The sequence below is a fragment of the Dromiciops gliroides genome, chromosome 2 (genome assembly GCF_019393635.1).
Source record: "Dromiciops gliroides isolate mDroGli1 chromosome 2, mDroGli1.pri, whole genome shotgun sequence".
Classification (NCBI taxonomy): Eukaryota; Metazoa; Chordata; class Mammalia; order Microbiotheria; family Microbiotheriidae; genus Dromiciops; species Dromiciops gliroides.
In genome coordinates this window covers 69870466-69888152 of record NC_057862.1, presented here as the reverse complement: position 1 = coordinate 69888152, position 17687 = coordinate 69870466, and the positions used below count along the sequence as shown (strand labels likewise).

Genomic DNA, 17687 nt, shown 5'->3' with positions numbered 1-17687 from the left:
AGACACTTATTAGCTGTGTGACCCTGGGCAAGTCATTTAACTTTGACTCAGTTTTCTCTACTGTAAAATGAGCTGGAGAAGGAAATGGCAAATCACTCCATTGTCTTTGCTAAGAAAACCCCAAATGGAGTCACAAGAAGCTGGGTACAACTGAAACAACTAAACAACAATATAATCTATAGTTAAATGGATAAATAAAAATAAATTTATATATATATATATAAACATATAGATACAGAAATACATAGCTATAAATAAATTCCTGATATATGGGCATATGATAAATGCTTCTTCAATGAATAGTTTGAGTCAAAGGCCTGGAATCATGGGATTGAGAGCTAGAATGGATCATAGAGGACTTCTAGTCTATCTCAGTTTTGAGATGAAAAACCTGAGGGCAATAGAGGAAAAAAATTACTTCTCCAAGGTAATAAAGCTAGGATGAGCCCCCAAGTCTTCTGACTATACATTCCTCTACATTACCCAATCAGTCTGGATTAGTATAACCATTGGTTTCCCATGCACAGACTATGGCCCAAGCCCCAGTAAAGCCATCTCACACCAATGCATGTGCTTTTAGGGCCAGGGTAGCCTAGATGAGTACACATGGAAGGCCTTGGATAGCCTGTACACCAAGCGCATGCTTTATCATATCTTGTCCTTGCTGTGACTTTTAAATGCCACCCCCAAAAGGACCCTTTTCTACAGAAAGACAATCAGCCTTTTTGGTGCTTGCCCCTTCATAGGCCATTTGAGCAAAGAGGAAAAAACACAAAAACAACATGTAATTTGGGGGTGGAAAAGGGTCCTTTTTATAGTTAGACTTAAATTTATTTTCCCCTGATTAACTTGTTTCTTGGAAATATCACCCTCTCGAGGATCTTAGAATCCTAACTCTCCTAGTGCTAGAAGGGAACTGAGTGATTATTTTTTGTGCTTCGTTTTTATATGTGAAGAAAGAGACCATGCTCACAAAGGAGAGGAAATGACTTGCCCAAAATCACACAGCTAGTGGCAGAACTAAGGCATCTCCATGTTTGAAGAAATAGGATCTCCTATAGGAAAGAATGAAATTTAAAAGAAATATCTATAATAAAGTTCAGAGAAGGAGAACCTACCTTAAATACATAGTGGATATTCCTTCTGTCCAAGCATTTAAGAGCAATGAATGCTATGGTGTCTAGAAATGTGTTTTGGAGCATACAAGGCCCAAATGTGGCTTCTTCTGGGATATCCTGAGTGGTGTGAACTGTGGCAAAGACATCTGGGAAATGATGGTGCAGCTGTTTGCTATCATTGGTCCACAGAAGCTTTGGCAAAGGGTGGAGATCCATCACACACCTAAAAGAAAGTTTAAAGACATATGCAACTATTCAGATTAATGTCCTGTGTGGTCAGAGGGGATGCTCTCGATGGTGTTAAAAGTTGTTTTTACAAGTATAACTAAAAAGAGCAAGAATATGTCAGCAAAATAGGAAAGCTATTGACCTGTATCATGCTTTTATTACATTATGATGTATTTTGTTTTAATCTACTGTATGGTTATTTTTTGTATCAAATATTTGCATATATAACCCTGCCCCCCAATCGTATACTGGGTCCATGGGCAGAGGCCATGACCCTTGTATCTCCCCTCAAAATCACAAGAATGCTTTGTACATTAAAGGCGTACATCTGAACATAAACATAAGGTACATAAAGTGCATCTGAACAAATTAATAAATGGACTATATTATTCATAATGTAAATAATAACACTGTCTTGTATGTATAGTCTTGGTACAAAATCTGGTTATTTTTAAAACACTTACTAGCTGTGTAACCCTGGGCAAGTCACTTAACCCCAATTGCCTCACCAAAAAAAAGGAAAAAAAAGAAAATACTCAACAAACTCTTTGCTATGGAATATTCAGGGTTACTCGGGCCAAAACACCAATCAACAGTTATTTATTAAGCACTTACTGTGTAAGAGGTACTCTATTAAGCACTAGGGACACAAATCCCCTAAAGATGTGTCAGAGGCAGAGATAATAGTGACACTCAAACAGTGATTTGCAGTTTGCACAGTGCCCAGAGATACCCTGGCAAGACTGGCTTTTGTTAATACTTCTTTAGGTAGTTCCCTTTGGTTGCTGGTGTCATCCATTCAACTAGTTTTCTCTCCACACCTACTCTGTGCAAAACACAGGGTAAGGGGCAGCTAGGTGGTGCAGTGGATAAAGCACTGGCTCTAGATTCAGGAGTACCTGAGTTCAAATCCGGCCTCAGACACTTGATACTTACTAGCTGTGTGACTCTGGGCAAGTCACTTAACTCCCATTGCCCCACAAAAAAACAAAAAACAAACAAAAACAAAACACAGGGTAAACTATTATAGCAACCAGAGGCATATCTTCTTCTAAAATCAAGCAGGTTTCTGCTTCCAGAGAAGTAGAACAAGAGGCCTGAATTTCCTTCCCCTCTCTTCTAAAGAGGGTGTGTTTCAATGGAAACTTTAAACCCATGCTATTTTCTTTCCAGAGGTTGTAACTTCATCCCCACTTGAAGGTTTCCAGCTGAACCTCAGAAAGCTGACCACAAATAGAAATGGAATGCGTTTTACTTGCGACTTGTTCAAACCCAAAGTGCATCAGGGTTGTCTAACCAAGCCATGGTATAAAGGGGACAAAGGAACATCTGTCACTTTGGTAAGATGGAAGGGTTGTACCCAGTAACCTCCAAGGTCCCTTCCAGCTCTAACAGCCTAGGAGTCCAGATCTTAAACTAGAAATGTACCTTTAGACGTGTGTAAAGGAAATCTGGCTTTTTGGCTGGTATGTTAATTCAGTCTTAAAGCAGGTTCCAGAAATATCCAGATATAATGGATAACCAATCATCCCCTAAAACTCAACATTCCCATATAGAAGATGATCAGGGTGGTAAAGCTTCTAAGAGGCAGGAGTACCCACGACTTATTAAAAGATTGGCATTGGCATTGAAGATCAAGTTTATAATTTTGATTAAAATCCTGTTTTATTTCAAATCATGCTTAATTTAAGCCCTAAGCCCATCTGTTTAGGTTAGTTGAAAAGCTTCCTTATTCCCAACAATCAACCAAGACCCTCCCACCTCTACAAAAATGGTGTGATCTTTGGAAAAGTCATCTTCCCTCTCTGAGCTTCGGTTTCTGCATCTTTGGAATGAGGGATTTAGATTCAATGATCTTGAAGATTCCTTTCAGGTCTAATATGTAATGGTTTTATGATTTCACTCACCCCTGGAAGGTTGCTTTGGCACAAAGAATATTAGTCTTAGAGTCAGAAGACCTATATAAATCCCAACTCTGCCACTAACTGTGCAAACTCAGGAAAGTCACATGATCTATCTCTTTGTCTTATTTTTTTTCATCTATAAGATAAGCAAAATAATGAAATGATGCTTGTGCTGCACACCTTAGGGCAGCAAGGTTCCTGAGTTCAAATCTGGCCTTGCTTACTATCTGTGTGACCCTGGGAAAGTCATTTAACCCTATTTGCCTCAGTTTCTTCATCTGTAAAATGAGCTGGAGAAGGAAATGGCAAATGACTCTGGTATCTCTCCCAAGAAAACCCCAAGTGGGGTCACAAAGAATCAGAAAACAACTGGAAAAAGACTGAATAACAACAACCATATACCTCATGGAGTTGTGAGAAAAGTACTTTGTAAAGAAGTATCATCATCTTTATTCTTTCTTTCACATCTGGAAATCATTCTAATGAAAAGAACATCTTCACCATTTGAACTTAGTGCCAAGAACTCAAAATCCTATTGCCTTAGGAGGCCACCTAGAAAAGCATCAGCTTGTGGTTGTTAACAGCTTAATATATTGGCAGAGCATCTTATTCTAAGCCTTGCATCAAACACTCCATAAATAAAGAAACATTTATAAAGCACCTACTACGTGCTAGTCACTAGGGATACAAAGATTAAAATGAAACAGGTCCAGGGGCAGCTAGGTGGCGCAGTGGATAAAGCACCGGCCCTGGATTCAGGAAAAGATGAGTTCAAATCCGGTCTCAGCCACTTGATACTTACTAGCTGTGTGACCCTGGGCAAGTCACTTAACCCTTACTGCCCCAGAAAAAAAAGAAACAGGTCCTGCCCTCAGAGGGCTTCCATTCTATATCATGGAGGTCATATCTTTTGGTTGTGTGATTCATCATGAAAGTTATCCCACAAACTCTTCAAATTAGTTATCTTTCCTTTGAACATCTTCATTTCACTGGAATACATTCAAATAACCGTTCTTTCTATTCTACTTAAGCCCCTCTAAGGAGAGAAAGATGTTTTGGTAGCTGACAGAATTAAGGCATTTAATCCCCACATTTTTACCTTAATGCACAAGAGGGCACAAAACACCTCTTTGTTCTCCAGAACCAAAGAAAGACCACTTCTTGGTATTCTTCTAGCACAAGAAATGCATCAAGGATCAGACTAGATGAGATTTATTGGGAGTTAGTGTCCAGTAAAGTGTAAACAAGCACTTGTGTTCCCATTATGCACAAGGCCTTACACTGAGCTCTGAGGACGGAAGGTGAGAATCAAAAACAGTTCTTGTCCTCAAGTGGCTTACATTCTATTAGATGGATACAACCTGTAAAAACAAATAAGCAGATGAAAAAGGGCACTGATGATATGTCCACCAGAGAAAAGAAATTTTAAGTGTCCCTCATCTCCAGGCCCCGGCGAACCACTGGGATTCTCTGATGGGACCCTCTCTTCCTAAAGGGAAGCTGTGTGAGATGAGAGCATGGAGTTCTCAACCAGACAGCGGATGGGCAGAAGCACAGCCCTAGGCCTACAAATACTGCCAGGCTGGGGAGAAGCAATATAATAATATAATAAGAAAAGGACTGTGGCTAGGCTAGGCAGAAGCCAAGTGCAACAGATGCAGTCTACTGAGAACAGAATTGGTGATTCTTCAATTTTCCATCATTCGCCTCACCTTCACTGTCTTGCTCCTTCAAGTAAAGAGAGGAGCCTGTATTCTCAATGCTGACTTCTCAAGAGATTGTTTCTGCTCTCTATTGTTTTAAAAGGAACTGTTTTCTCTCTGATAAACTGGTCAGCTATCATGGTGCTGATCAATGTTGGCAGCACATGGGGTGGACACGTGTGTCCTTTCACAAATAAGGGCAGAATGAAAGGGTAAGTGCATAAAAGAAAGACAGAGACAGGTGTTTTTAACTTCTGGGATCTTTCTTGGCATAGGGACTTGGAGATAAGCAAAAGAGAGAATTATTGATTCATACTTTTAGAACTTTCCAGAGTAGAAAAGGATATCACAGGTCCAGATTCATTCCTAAGAGAAAAGAGACAATGAGCCTTTGGTTGGGAGGAAGTTGTTAAGTAGCAGGAAGCTAGTATTGCTGTGGGGGCCACCTCAGGCACCATCTCTTTCCCACTTTCTTCCAGAGGCAGATTTGAAAGGGAAACCACCATCACCCCCCCCCCAAGGGGCAGAGCCAAGCAAGTTGAGTAGAGAGAAAGTCAAACCCAAAGGGAGGGGCTGGAAAAGAGTGACGCCACCCACAGAAGGAAGGTGGAGGTGGGATGGGGGAGTGGAACAGAAAGGGAATAATTAGCCCTCTCCTCTGTAGCACAGCAGCACTTACTCCACACCCACACAGCTGCTACACATATATGTTATAAATGCAGGAAAGGAGAAAGGACACTAATTAATGAGGGTGATGAGAACATGCTTTTCTAAGAGCTGGCACGTAAGCTGAGCCTTGAAGAACGCTAGGGATAATGAGAGATGGAGCTAAGGTAGGGCTCTCCATCCTTTGTCCCCCAAAGTCTGACCATGTTCTTGTAAATAAATAAAAAATATATTTGGGCGGGGACAGCTAGGTGGTGCAGTGAGTAAAGCACTGGCCCTGGATTCAGGAGGACCTGAGTTCAAATCCGGCCTCAGACACTTGACACTTACTAGCTGTGTGACCCTGGGCAAGTCACTTAACCCTCATTGCCCTGCAAAATAAATAAACAAACAAATAAATAAAAATACAGCATTTTTTAAAAATCTATTTGGGCAACCTATCTTCCCTTTCATGTACTCCGTATCCCCACCTGTAAAATCAAGATAATGTCCCCTCCTACTTTTCTTCCTAACTGTGAAGTGAAGGAAAAGTAGTACGAACTGTAAACATCTCAGCATCATCGATTTCGAGCTGGTCCGTGTGCATCCTGCACATTGCACTCCTTGGAAAACACAGTGAGTTACTTTTTCTTTAGTTTCTCCTCTTTTTGTCCTCCAAATAACCCATGTCCTTTCCTTTCCTGTGATGCTTCATGTTTGATCTCACTGAAGCCCTTCTGAAATATTAGCACCGAAACCAATTCAAGTGCCATACTTTCGATTCCTCCTCTAAGTCATTTATGGTTGTGTTTCCTTTGGAATTGTTAGAGAGAAATTGCTAAAAAGGGAGCCTCCAAGAAGGTCAGAATTACTCAATTATATCATATCCTTTCAAAAAGATTCCACAGATGAGAGGCCGTTGAAATGATAGGACAGGAAAGTTGCCAAATGTCACTCCTGGATAGCACTTGCTATTTCCTGTACACGTCAGTCCGTCTCCAGCCTCCATGCCTTTGCAGTCTACCCCCATGTCTGGAACACCGTTCCAACTCACCTCTGCCTTTGGGAATCCTTAGCTCCCTAGGAGAAAGAAATAGCAAACCATGCCAAGTATCTTTACCAAGAAATGGGGTCGCACAGAGTCTGGCACAATTGAAACAACTCAACAACAACAACAAGCTCCCTTCAGGAGCCATTCCTGATCTACCACATTCTCCCCAACTGTTAAACCCTCCTCCCCTACCAAACTGCCTGTTAGCATTTATTCAGTGCTATCTCTTTTGATCCTCACACCATCACTGTGAGGTAAGTGCTATAATTATTCCCATTTTACAGAAAAGAAAAGTGAGGCTTCAAGAGGTTAAATAACTTGCCCACGGTCACACAGTTAGTCTTAGGGTGTGATTCAAACTCAGGTCTTTCTAACTCCAGGTCCAGCACTCTGAGAAACCTAGCTGCCTCAATGCTTTTTATTTACTTTGTATATGTTGCTGTTCATTTGTTCAGTTGTGTCCATCTCTTCTTGACACTGTGGACGATATTGTGTCAAAACTATCCATGGGATTTTCTTGGCAAAGATACTGGAGTGGTTTGCCATTTCCTTCTATAGTGGATTAAAGCAAACAGAGCTTAAGTGACTTGCCTAGGGTCACACAGCTAGTAAGTGTCTGAGGCCAGATTTGAACTCAGAAAGAGGAGTCTTCCTGACTCCAGGCCCGAATCTATCCTCTGTGCCACATAACAACTATATCTACATGTAGAGGAAGTGGCACAGATGACCCAAGACTCAAATACAAGCCTGTCCAAGGATCCAAAATTAGTGCTATGCCAGTTATGCCACATTTACTTTCATGTGTGTATGTATATGTGCACTGTATATAGGTATACATGTATATGTGTGTATATACATGCATACATGTGTGTATATACATATACATATAGATATATATCACACATAACAGGAGGAACCAGAAGAAGGGTAACAACAAATTATCTTGATATAATTGCCCCAACTTCCCAGTTCTCTTTGTCTGCATAGTAATAGCCTGGCTGATGGAACACATTAGCACCAAGGTCCAAGCATCCTCTTGTTCTTGTTTGACTTTTCATTCTCAAAGAGGACTGTGACATCAGGGTGATGTCATGAATTGCACTGAATTGGATTTAAGTGAGGGAGGGCTGAGCAAAGTCACCACCCTCACTCTCTCCTCCAGAGCCATCTATCTGGGTCCAGTGGACGACTGGAGATGGCACGGGATGTTTAAGGCAATTGAGGTTAAGTGACTTGCTCAGGGTCACACAGCTAATAAGTGTCTGAGGTGAGATTTGAACTCAGGTCCTCTCAATTTCAGGGCCAGTGCTCTATCTATTGTGCCACCATGCCTCCTCCAAATTTAATGAATACTGCCAAGTAGCTAGTGATGAGATAGGATTTGTAAATAATAAATCTAAACCTTGGCATCATGGAGCAAAACATCAGCATAAGTGACTGAATGTTTTCTACTTCATTAGAGTTAAGCATTCCCAGACTCCAGTTTCTTTCTGTCAACTGAAGCATTCGTTCCTGCTGCTCTTCCAGAGGTCTGGAAGAGGAAGTGGAAACATCTCTCTAGATGTTCATTGACATCTGAGGTAGGCAGAAATTAGGCCACATCTATAGGAGTGTAACCAAATCGGATGAGACATGAAGAAGTAGAAACACTCAGCTTTCTGCACTGAATTAACCAGAACGAACTAATAACTGGCACTTACGTACCTCTACAGTATAATAATAATAATTGATGTTTCTAATGGTGTCCCTAAGGAATTAAATAACTCCTGAGTGCTATCTGAAACATCAGAGAAGAATAAATTACTTTCAATATAGTTTCACTATCAAGTGTGCTTTTACTGAATTTGAATTCTTTGAAAATAGGCATATGTTCACTTTCAATTCCATTCAATAAACAATTATTAAATGCTTCTCATGTAAAAAGCACTGTGCTATGTACCCAAAAGGAGCTACAAAGTTTAGATATGATCACTGACTCCATGGAGCATACAGCCAGTAAGAGGATTCTTCTTGTTCAGTCATGTCCAACTCTCTGTGACCCAATTTGGGGTTTTCTGGCAGAGATATTAGTTTGTCATTTCCTTCATGAGCTCATTCATTTTACAAATGAGGAAACTGAGGCAAACAGGGTTAAGTGACTTGCCCAGGGTCACACAGCTAGGAAGTGTCTAAGACTATATTTGAACTCAGGTCTTCCTCACTCCAGACCTGGTTCTCTATCCACTGAGTCACCTAGCTGCCCCAATCAGATTCTACCTAAACACAGATAGCTATAATACAAAAATATACAAATATATCAAATAAATTCTTGACAATATTTCCCATATTTAGGTCTCATCAGATTTGGCTTTACTATTATAGATAAGTACAGCAAGAATACATGAGTTGACCAAAAAAAAAAGGATGTAGTTTACCAATACACCAAAGATCTGACTTTACAGTGGGAACTCTCATTGTGACAATTCCCTCCACTAATTCAGATCACAGTCCCTCTTTAATTTAGTCTTTAAAAGTTGCCTGTGGGGGCAGCTAGATGGCGCAGTGGATAGAGCACCGGCCCTGGAGTCAGGAGTACCTGAGTTCAAATCCAGCCTTAGACACTTAATACTTACTAGCTGTGTGACCCTGGGCAAGTCACTTAACCCCAATTGCCTCACTAAAAAATTTAAAAAATTTTTTTAAAAAAGTTGCCTGTGAATATGAGAGGTTACATGGCTTGTGTATACATCCAGAAAATGTGACTTTTAAAAAAAATACCTGATAAAAAAAAAAGCATAAGAAATGTTAAGAACACTACAGGGGGAGATCCCAGTGAGGTATTAGCAATTCAGGAGATAATAAAGGAGGTTTTTTGGAGAAATAGCATTTGAGTTGAACTTAAAAGAATGGGGAGGAATTCAGTGAATAGAAGACGGTGGGGAAAAGGACATTCCAGGCAAATGGGGCATGGTATAATCAAAGGCAAAAAGTTGGGAAAATGCAAGGCATATATAGGTACTGAGCAAAGGCATTAGAGGAGGAAGAAAGGTTAAAAAGGCAAGGGGAGTGGATAAATCACTGGCCCTGGATTCAGGAAGACCTGAGTTCAAATCCAGCCTCAGACACTCGACACTAGCTGTGTAACCCTGGGCAAGTCACTTAACCCTCTTTGCCCCACCCCCCCCAAAAAAAGTTAAAAAAAAAGGCAAGGGGGTAAACAGTGTAGTTGACATTGAATTCTAGGCCGAGGAGCTTGACCTTTGCTCAAAAGGAAATAGGGAGCCAGTGAAAAACAGTTAACAGACTACCCCAGTCTGAAATAGTGATTTGATTCAATTCAACATATATTTATCAAGCCACTACTATCCCCTATAGGGCAGTTAGGTGCCACAGTGGATAGAGTGCCAGCTTTAGAGTCAGGAGGACCTGAGTTTAAATCCAGCCTCAGACACTTCCTAGCGCTGTGACCCTGGACACGTCACTTCACCCTGTTTGCCTAAGTTTCCTCATCTGTAAAAAGAACTATACAGGAAAATGGCAAAGCACTCCAGTACCTTTGCCAAGAAAACCCCAGGAGCAGCTAGGTGGCGCAGTGGATAGAGCACCGGCCCTGGATTCAGGAGTACCTGAGTTCAAATCCGGCCTCAGACACTTAACACTTACTAGCTGTGTGACCCTGGGCAAGTCACTTAACCCCAATTGCCTCACTAAAAAAAAAAAGAAAAAAAAAAAAGAAAACCCCAAATGAGGTCATGAAGAGTCAGATACAACTGAAATGACTGAACAGCAAAAAATATGTCCTATAGGATATGAGGTGCCCCGAGGAGAGAATGTACTATATATGACTGGTCAGATGCACTGTGAATATCTGGCCATGACAACTGGGACTAAAAATTATTATCACCTTGATGGAAATATTGATAGTTATCTCACGTGAATTCAAAATCCAAAGCAGGCTTTTTGGCCTAAATTAACCAAGCAATTACTTCAATTTGTCTACACAGGACCAGCATTCATCACCTTTTCCAAACTTGAATGTTGCCACCAAGTTCTTCCACAAGGGGACACCTCTCTCATTTCAGGTGTATTATGGAACATAAAACAAATCTGGGCCCATTAGGTTACATTTCCCCATTGAGTAAGATTTTGAAATTGATATATGCTTCATCTTCATTGCTGACTGACCTTTAACTATCAGTGGCCTCTAGTTCTTCAGCCTCTACCTCACAACCTCTTTGATTATGTTCCAGAGCTATAAAATACTCAAGTGTACTGGGGAGTTCACTGCCTAAGGAGATCTGGCAGTAATCAGAGAATTATTTTGTGATGTAGATATTTGTTCATCATTTATCTTATTAGTTGCAATTGCTATACACTGGGTTTTCTTAAGGCACAAGCACCGATGCAGCTCAAATACCAAGCTGGTCCCCATCACAACTGTCACCCATAGTACCAGCTTAAAATATGAACCATAAAGATATATAGATACAGTCTATTTATCTGAAGGAAAATAAGTCAAAGTGCCAAATCATGAATGTTTTGCATTGTCCAATATCACAAATTAGTTGGAATAGATACTTCATAGTAACTGGTAATGGGGACAGAGACTAGACCAGTGATTTCATTGGTATAGAGAACTCTTGGATGAGGAAACTCCCTCTACTGGTGGAGGTTGGCACCTTCTCAGCCATTTATCATCTTAAAAGTATTGCCTAGAGAGCAATGAGAGGTGAGGCACCTTGGCCCAAAGTCACACAACCAATATGAGTCATATGCAACACTCATACCTAAGTCTTCCTAATTCCAAAGCCAATTCTCTGTCCAATACACCACACTAACTCCTTGGTAATGAGAAAGGACTTAGAAATGGAAAATCCACATTTTGGCTTCCTGTTAAAAATAAAATCTGGATGACTGACTAAACATTTGACATTTTAACATACTCTTATCACAGCCCCTTTTTGCTGATTATTAGATTGAGACATGGATAGAGTGGAAGAACCTGTAATGCATACCTACACAGAAGAGAGGAAATAACTGTGTGTTCTGGTCCCCTCAAAGCTGTACTCCTGACTTTCCTCCTGGACTTTCTCTATAATGCCCCAGAAGTCTTTGCACTCATCAAGTTCACTCCAGCCCTGGACTTCACACACTGAAGGAACTTCCACCCAGACAGTCCCTATCTCTGATTGGCTAGTTCCTTTGGTGCTGCCCCTGTGATCTAGAAAATCTGAGTAAAAAAAATATTGTCCCTGACTTTATACTAGAGAAAAAGTCTGATTTTTGTCTTTTTTTTCTTTCTTTTTTTTTCTTTTTTAGTGAGGCAATTGGGGTTAAGTGACTTGCCCAGGGTCACACAACTAGTTAGTGTTAAGTGTCTGAGGCCAGATTTGAACTCAGGTACTCCTAACTCCAGGGCCAGTGCTCTATCCACTGCGCCACCTAGCTGCCCCTTTTCTTTTTCTTTTATGTGATGTTTACCATATTAACAGATAAAACATATTGATATAATACAATACTATACATTTTTTTCCATTTCTGAGTTTCTAAACTTTTTCTGTGTTATTGGCTGGCCTTCGCATGTTGCTTGCATTTTCCGCAAAACTCCCATTTAATTTCTTATGGTGACCCACAATATATTGAACCGGAGATAGGGAAAATCATGATATGGAAGAGACAACTGTATACCCATCCTACCACCTTCCATATATTATTCCTTTCTAAGCTTCTCACTCTTCTCCCAGGCTTCCTCTACATGCTTTTATGTGTTGTCTCCCTCCATTTTTTTTTGTGAGGCAATTGGGGTTAAGTGACTTGCCCACGGTCACACAGCTAGTAAGTGTCAAGTGTCTGAGGCCGGATTTAAACTCAGATACTCCTGACTCCAGGGCTGGTGCTCTATCCACTGCACCACCTAGCTGCCCCTGTCTCCCTCCAATTTTTTTTTTTGCAGGGCAATGGGGGTTAAGTGACTTGCCCAGGGTCACACAGCTAGTAAGTGTCAAGTGTCTGAGGTCACATTTGAACTCAGGTCCTCCTGAATCCAGGGCCCATGCTTTATCCACTGCGCCACCTAGTTGCCCCCTCCCTCCATTTTTAATGTAAGTTCTCTGAGGGCAGGGAATGTCTTTCTGCTTGTATTTGTATTCCCAGCACTGAGCATAGTGCTTGGCACATAATAAGCACTTAATAAGTAAATGCTTGTTGACTTGACTAGTCAAGGGAGCACGCAGCTTCAAGTTTTGCACTGTGGGGATGTAAAATAACCACTTAGTGTAATTTCTGAAAGGATAGTTAGCTAAGCCCTGCACAGCTGAGTAAGCTCATCAGACTCAACAGCAAGCCCTGCTGAAAAACAAGTCAAGTATGGCTAGGAAGGAATTCCTAGAACACCTTCCTGAGATACAGATCCTGAACGATGCTTATACTCAGCTTAAATGGAGGAGGAAAGGAAAGCAAACTCCTCAAACATCTGCTGTTTGGTGAGCTAAACGAGGGCCATGGAAAGCAGAAGGGGTGGGGGTGGGGGGGAAATGTTAAAGGAATCTCAAGCAGTGTGCCACGGCTGTGGCCTCTGAAGAGTGTCCAGTGCCAGACACACTGCTAGGCGGCATTCAGAAATGAGGTGGCATTTTTTCCTAAGCAAAAACTTCAGCCCTGTCTGGATGAGGCTGTGTCTCTACATCCAGCTGGTTTGTGTGAATCCACTGCTTGTTAGATTTAACTGGATGCTTATTCTACTTAAAAGAGCCCTGTGTGGTTATAGACTAAGGGCAGACTCACAAATGGTCTATAGTTGCCAATGAAACGACAGTCTTTATTTTATGGGTACAACCCATGGGGAAGACTGTTGGTCCCCATCACAGCTATTTTCTGTAGCAGCATTTTAAAATATTAACCGTGAAGATGACTGTCTACTTATCCAAAGTCAGGAGTTCAAAATCATGAATGTTTGCAAAATAAATTAATGATGATGAAATCACCTTTGTTAAAGTAAAAGGTTTTTCACCCACTCCTTTGTCATGAGAAAAAAAAATGATTATAAGATTTGAATGTAATTTCTGGTTCTCTTCAAAAATCTCCTTCTTCCCAATTCTGACAGCTTTAGGCAAATGGTTAAATCATTAAAAGGGAATTTAACTCTATGATCTAGAATATAATATGTGTATCCTATATATCTCATGTTATAGTTGTAATATGCAATCTGTTTATAATCTGTAATCTGGGGAAATATCACTAAGGTTGATGAAGCTCACATCCACAATTACTTCTGTTACTTTCATCTAAAAGAAGTAACACTGAAATTTAAAAACTAAAACACAATATTGGTTTTTCCATGTATATTTCCTTTGAAAATGTTTTCCATTAAAACACACATTATACTTCTCCCATAACACATTCAAATTACAAATCTAATTTTTTAAAAGTGTGATTATTTTTCCTAAGTTATTTGTATGTAGATATGTCTACTGACGGACCTTAAACATGAGATAAGCCAAATGATCATTAAGGATCAGTGTAAACTAAAAATAAAAAACTAAACTACCTCAAATAAGTTGAATGGTTCATGTCTATAAAACATATTTTATTTTTTTTTTTGGAAAACCACATATCCTAAATGCCTCTTTATCAAATTAAATGTCTTTAATTTTAACAGATAATTAAAACACTAGCAAGGAAAATACTTGGATTTTATACCAAAAAATAAAATTTCATTTTTCTTATTTTCCTTTCAATTTATCTGAAATAATCTTCAAGATCAGAATAAATATTTTCACATTGAACCAGTCTGTTTAGCATGATATTTGTGTAGGTGACCACCATTATTGACTTTTACAAAATAAAGATTCCCTCAAACAATAGTCATTGTATCATCCAGGGCTCCCTAGGATCCAGATTGTTTCTATTTTGCAAAATTTGGAATCCAGTTTCCAATATTGGGTCCTACTAAAATATTCTTGTCACTGACATACATACTCATCTATTGTCTTCACAGAATAAAGCTCTGCGTTCTCTACCAATAGCCTTTATTCTATGACAATAGACCCTTGCAAGCACTATAAGATAGATATTTTGCTCAAAACTAAAGATAATATAAGGCATATTTCCCAAAGGGTTACTCTCTTTTCAGAACACTGAGGGGTCCTCGTGTTTATTTGCTAAAGGGCAACTGCTTAATGGACACCTTCAGCCCAAAGTCAAAAGTGACCCTTCCAATGCAGCCTTACCTTTGTTTCAAAGCCTTCAACTTCTACTATTCAAATATTTTCCAGAGAAGAATCCAAATTAGCTACTGGGTAAAACCTACTCACAGAACAGATGACAGAGTAAAATTTAGAAACCAAAGTGAATAGACTACTATGAAAACAGCTGTCAAGGGGAGGGGGGGAGGCTGTGTTATCTATTCCCAGGGACAGTCTATGAATAGAATTCATCCTCTGTGTTGGCTATTTGAGCTCAGAGTAGCACGCAGAGATTTTTTTTTTTCCCTGCACAAGTATACATTGTAAATGGGTCTCCATTAAAGTGGCAACTTATTTCAGAAAATCCTCCTAAGGTCAGTTTAGCCTGCCAGGGAGAGGAAAACAAATACTTAGAATCACAGAATCTCAGACTTGGATGAGACCTTATGGCCAGTCCTATTTCCTAACATATACAGGAATCCATAGATTCAGAGATGATTGGCCCCGGGAAGGAATCTTAGAAATCATCCAATCCAACTCTTTAATTTTATAGATGAGATCCAGAGAGGTGGAGAAAGCTTTGGAAAGGGTAACAGAAGAAACAGCTCCCTAAGTCCAGTGACTAGCCAACATCTTCCACAGGTGATCATCCATGCTCTGCCTGTTAAAATTACTAGTGAACAGGAATTAATACCATAGCCCATGCGTTCCACTTAGGAATAGCTCCAATTGCTAGGCAGTTTTCCTTAGATGAAAATGAAATCTGCCTCAAGATAATTTCCACCCATTGTTCCTAATTCTCTCCTCTGAAGGATTAATCCTCTGAAGAATTAGTCAAAAAGCTCACTTTTAAAAGACAGGTCTTTAGATATTTGAAGACAGTTATCATTCCCATCCCCACTATGGGTGGGTTTTTTTTTTTCCTCCTCCAGGCTAAATAGTCACAATGTCTATATCCAGGCCTCATATGGCATAGGATTTAGAGGTGAAAGGAACCTTAAAGGCAATTAAGCCCAACCCCACCCCCTTTTATAGATGAGGAAATTGAGGTTCACTCTGGTATGATTTGACTTACCTAGGGTCACATAACTAATAAATATCTGAGTTAGGATTTGAACTCAGGTCTTCCTGAATCCAAGCCCAGTATTCTATCCATTATGCCACCTAGTTCAATAGTTTCCCAGAAATCACACCATCCTACCTTATTCATCCCTCTCTGGATCAGCTCCAGTTTGTTAAGATCTCTTACAATGCGGCTCCCAGAACTGAACTTGTAAAATGTTCAGTTGTCTTCCCTTGGTTTTCTGGAAACATCCTCCTCTCCATTTGCTTAGTCTAAAACACAGCCAAGCTTTGTGTGTTGATAGTTAATAAGTTCTATCTTTCCTGCCTGGACCTTTTAAGTATTTGCTCCCTCCACCAAGACCTCTGGCTACCTGGCAGCTAATGTCTGGGAGAGAATGAGCAGTGAGTGGCTTTCTCATTCACCTCTAAATTCTTCTGCCCTTAAGGCATCCCAGTGTGGCCCTCCCATGCTTCCCTAAGACTGCCTCTTCCCCCCCCACCCCCCCAAACAGCTTCCTCCTTCCCTTCCTTTCGCTTCTTTTTCCTCCTTCCTCTTTCCTTCCCTTCTCTGACGCCTGGACAACTTACCGAAATTGGAAAAGGGCCTGAGACCAAGGCAGGTTCACCAGAAGATCCTGCCCCCTCCCTCCACAACCTGCCCGGCACTGCCTCTCTCTTCATCCACTTTCCAGCCCCTCTCCCAGTCCTAGACCGTGTCCTTGACCTTTGCGGACTCCCGCCCCTGAGTGCGGTTAGCCCAAAGAAGGCAAGGCAAAAGAATCCTATCCTACAGCGATGTAGTGGGCAAACCAACCTGGGGGATTCAGCTTGGCTAAGGCATGTAGGTCTGTAGAGTCTGGGAACCTCCGGATGTACTGCGGAGCCATGGAGCTAGACTTGCGTATGCCAACCCCCCAACCCCCTCCGCCCGCTCCCCAGGTATCTTGAAACTGAAACTAAAATGGGGGGGGGGCAGTTTCCCGTTCCCTCCCGACGTTTCTCCGTAGCATCTCTATCTTGAAGGTTCAGCTTTCGCCCACCTGCTCGCTCCCAGGGTTCGCTCTCCACCTCCTTCCTTCCCGGTTTCCCTGCCAGTCGTCTTCGATGCCCAGAGTAAGCAAGGGGCCAACCCCTTTCTGGCCCAGCCTCACCGGTTACAGACGCAGCTGCCGCGACTCCAGTTCGTCTCGAAGTCACCCGAGGTCCCTACAGTAGCACAGGTGGCCCAGACGCTCAGAGGCTCATGTCGGAGCCCTTAGGAGATGGATGGAGAAGGACCTGGGGGACGCGCACGCAGAGTTGGGTGCCCCTCCAGCCAGGGCCACTAACCAAGGGCAGAGGAGAGAAGGGGGTGAGGTGTGGGAAGGGGTACGCTGGAAGTGGGAGTCCTGATTACAGGGAATAGGCTTCAAGGGGCTCTCCGAGTGCTCGCGTGCGTTCCTGCCGCCGGGGAGGAAAGTGGCCACTGTCTCTGACCCGCCAGCGTCTCCAGCCTGCGCGCACCGAGAGTCAGTGAGGCGTGAGACGAGGGCAGGTCCGTTCTCTGCCTGCCTGCCTGCCTGCCTTTGCCTGGGCTCCCTCTCCTCCCCCTCCCTCTTGCTCCCCACTTTTCCTCCCGCCTTTCTTTGCGTCCTCCCGCCTCCCCTGCGCCTCCCCCGCATTCCACCCCCGCCTGGAGCCCCTTCTTTCGCCTCGCCAGTCCTATTCAGCCAGTTTGCCGTCCCTGCTCCCGATCCCCATCCCTTCTGTCCGCTCCTCTCTCGCCCCTGCCCTGCTCTCTGCCTCTCTTCTTTCCTTTTCGATTCCTCCTC

General features: G+C 41.8%; 1 protein-coding gene across 9 annotated transcripts in view; it reads right to left on the bottom strand.

Annotated features, from left to right (window-relative positions):
* ZNF488 (zinc finger protein 488) overlaps positions 1-17483 on the bottom strand; it is a 39966-nt gene extending 22483 nt beyond the window's left edge. The window contains exons 1-5 of one of the 9 annotated variants that reach the window (XM_043980830.1): positions 17028-17483; positions 16013-16146; positions 5270-5319; positions 4350-4611; positions 1119-1341 (exon numbers count right to left, since the gene is read on the bottom strand). In XM_043980830.1, the coding sequence (XP_043836765.1) occupies positions 1119-1334 (216 nt within the window). In that variant the 5' untranslated portion in view covers positions 1335-1341; positions 4350-4611; positions 5270-5319; positions 16013-16146; positions 17028-17483. Of the gene's footprint in view, positions 1-1118; positions 1342-4349; positions 4612-5269; positions 5320-14856; positions 14933-16012; positions 16326-16690; positions 16808-17027 lie in introns of those variants that run through there. The other 8 variants (XM_043980834.1, XM_043980831.1, XM_043980837.1 and 5 more) reach the window with 8 other exon arrangements.
* Positions 17484-17687: the final 204 nt, after the last annotated feature.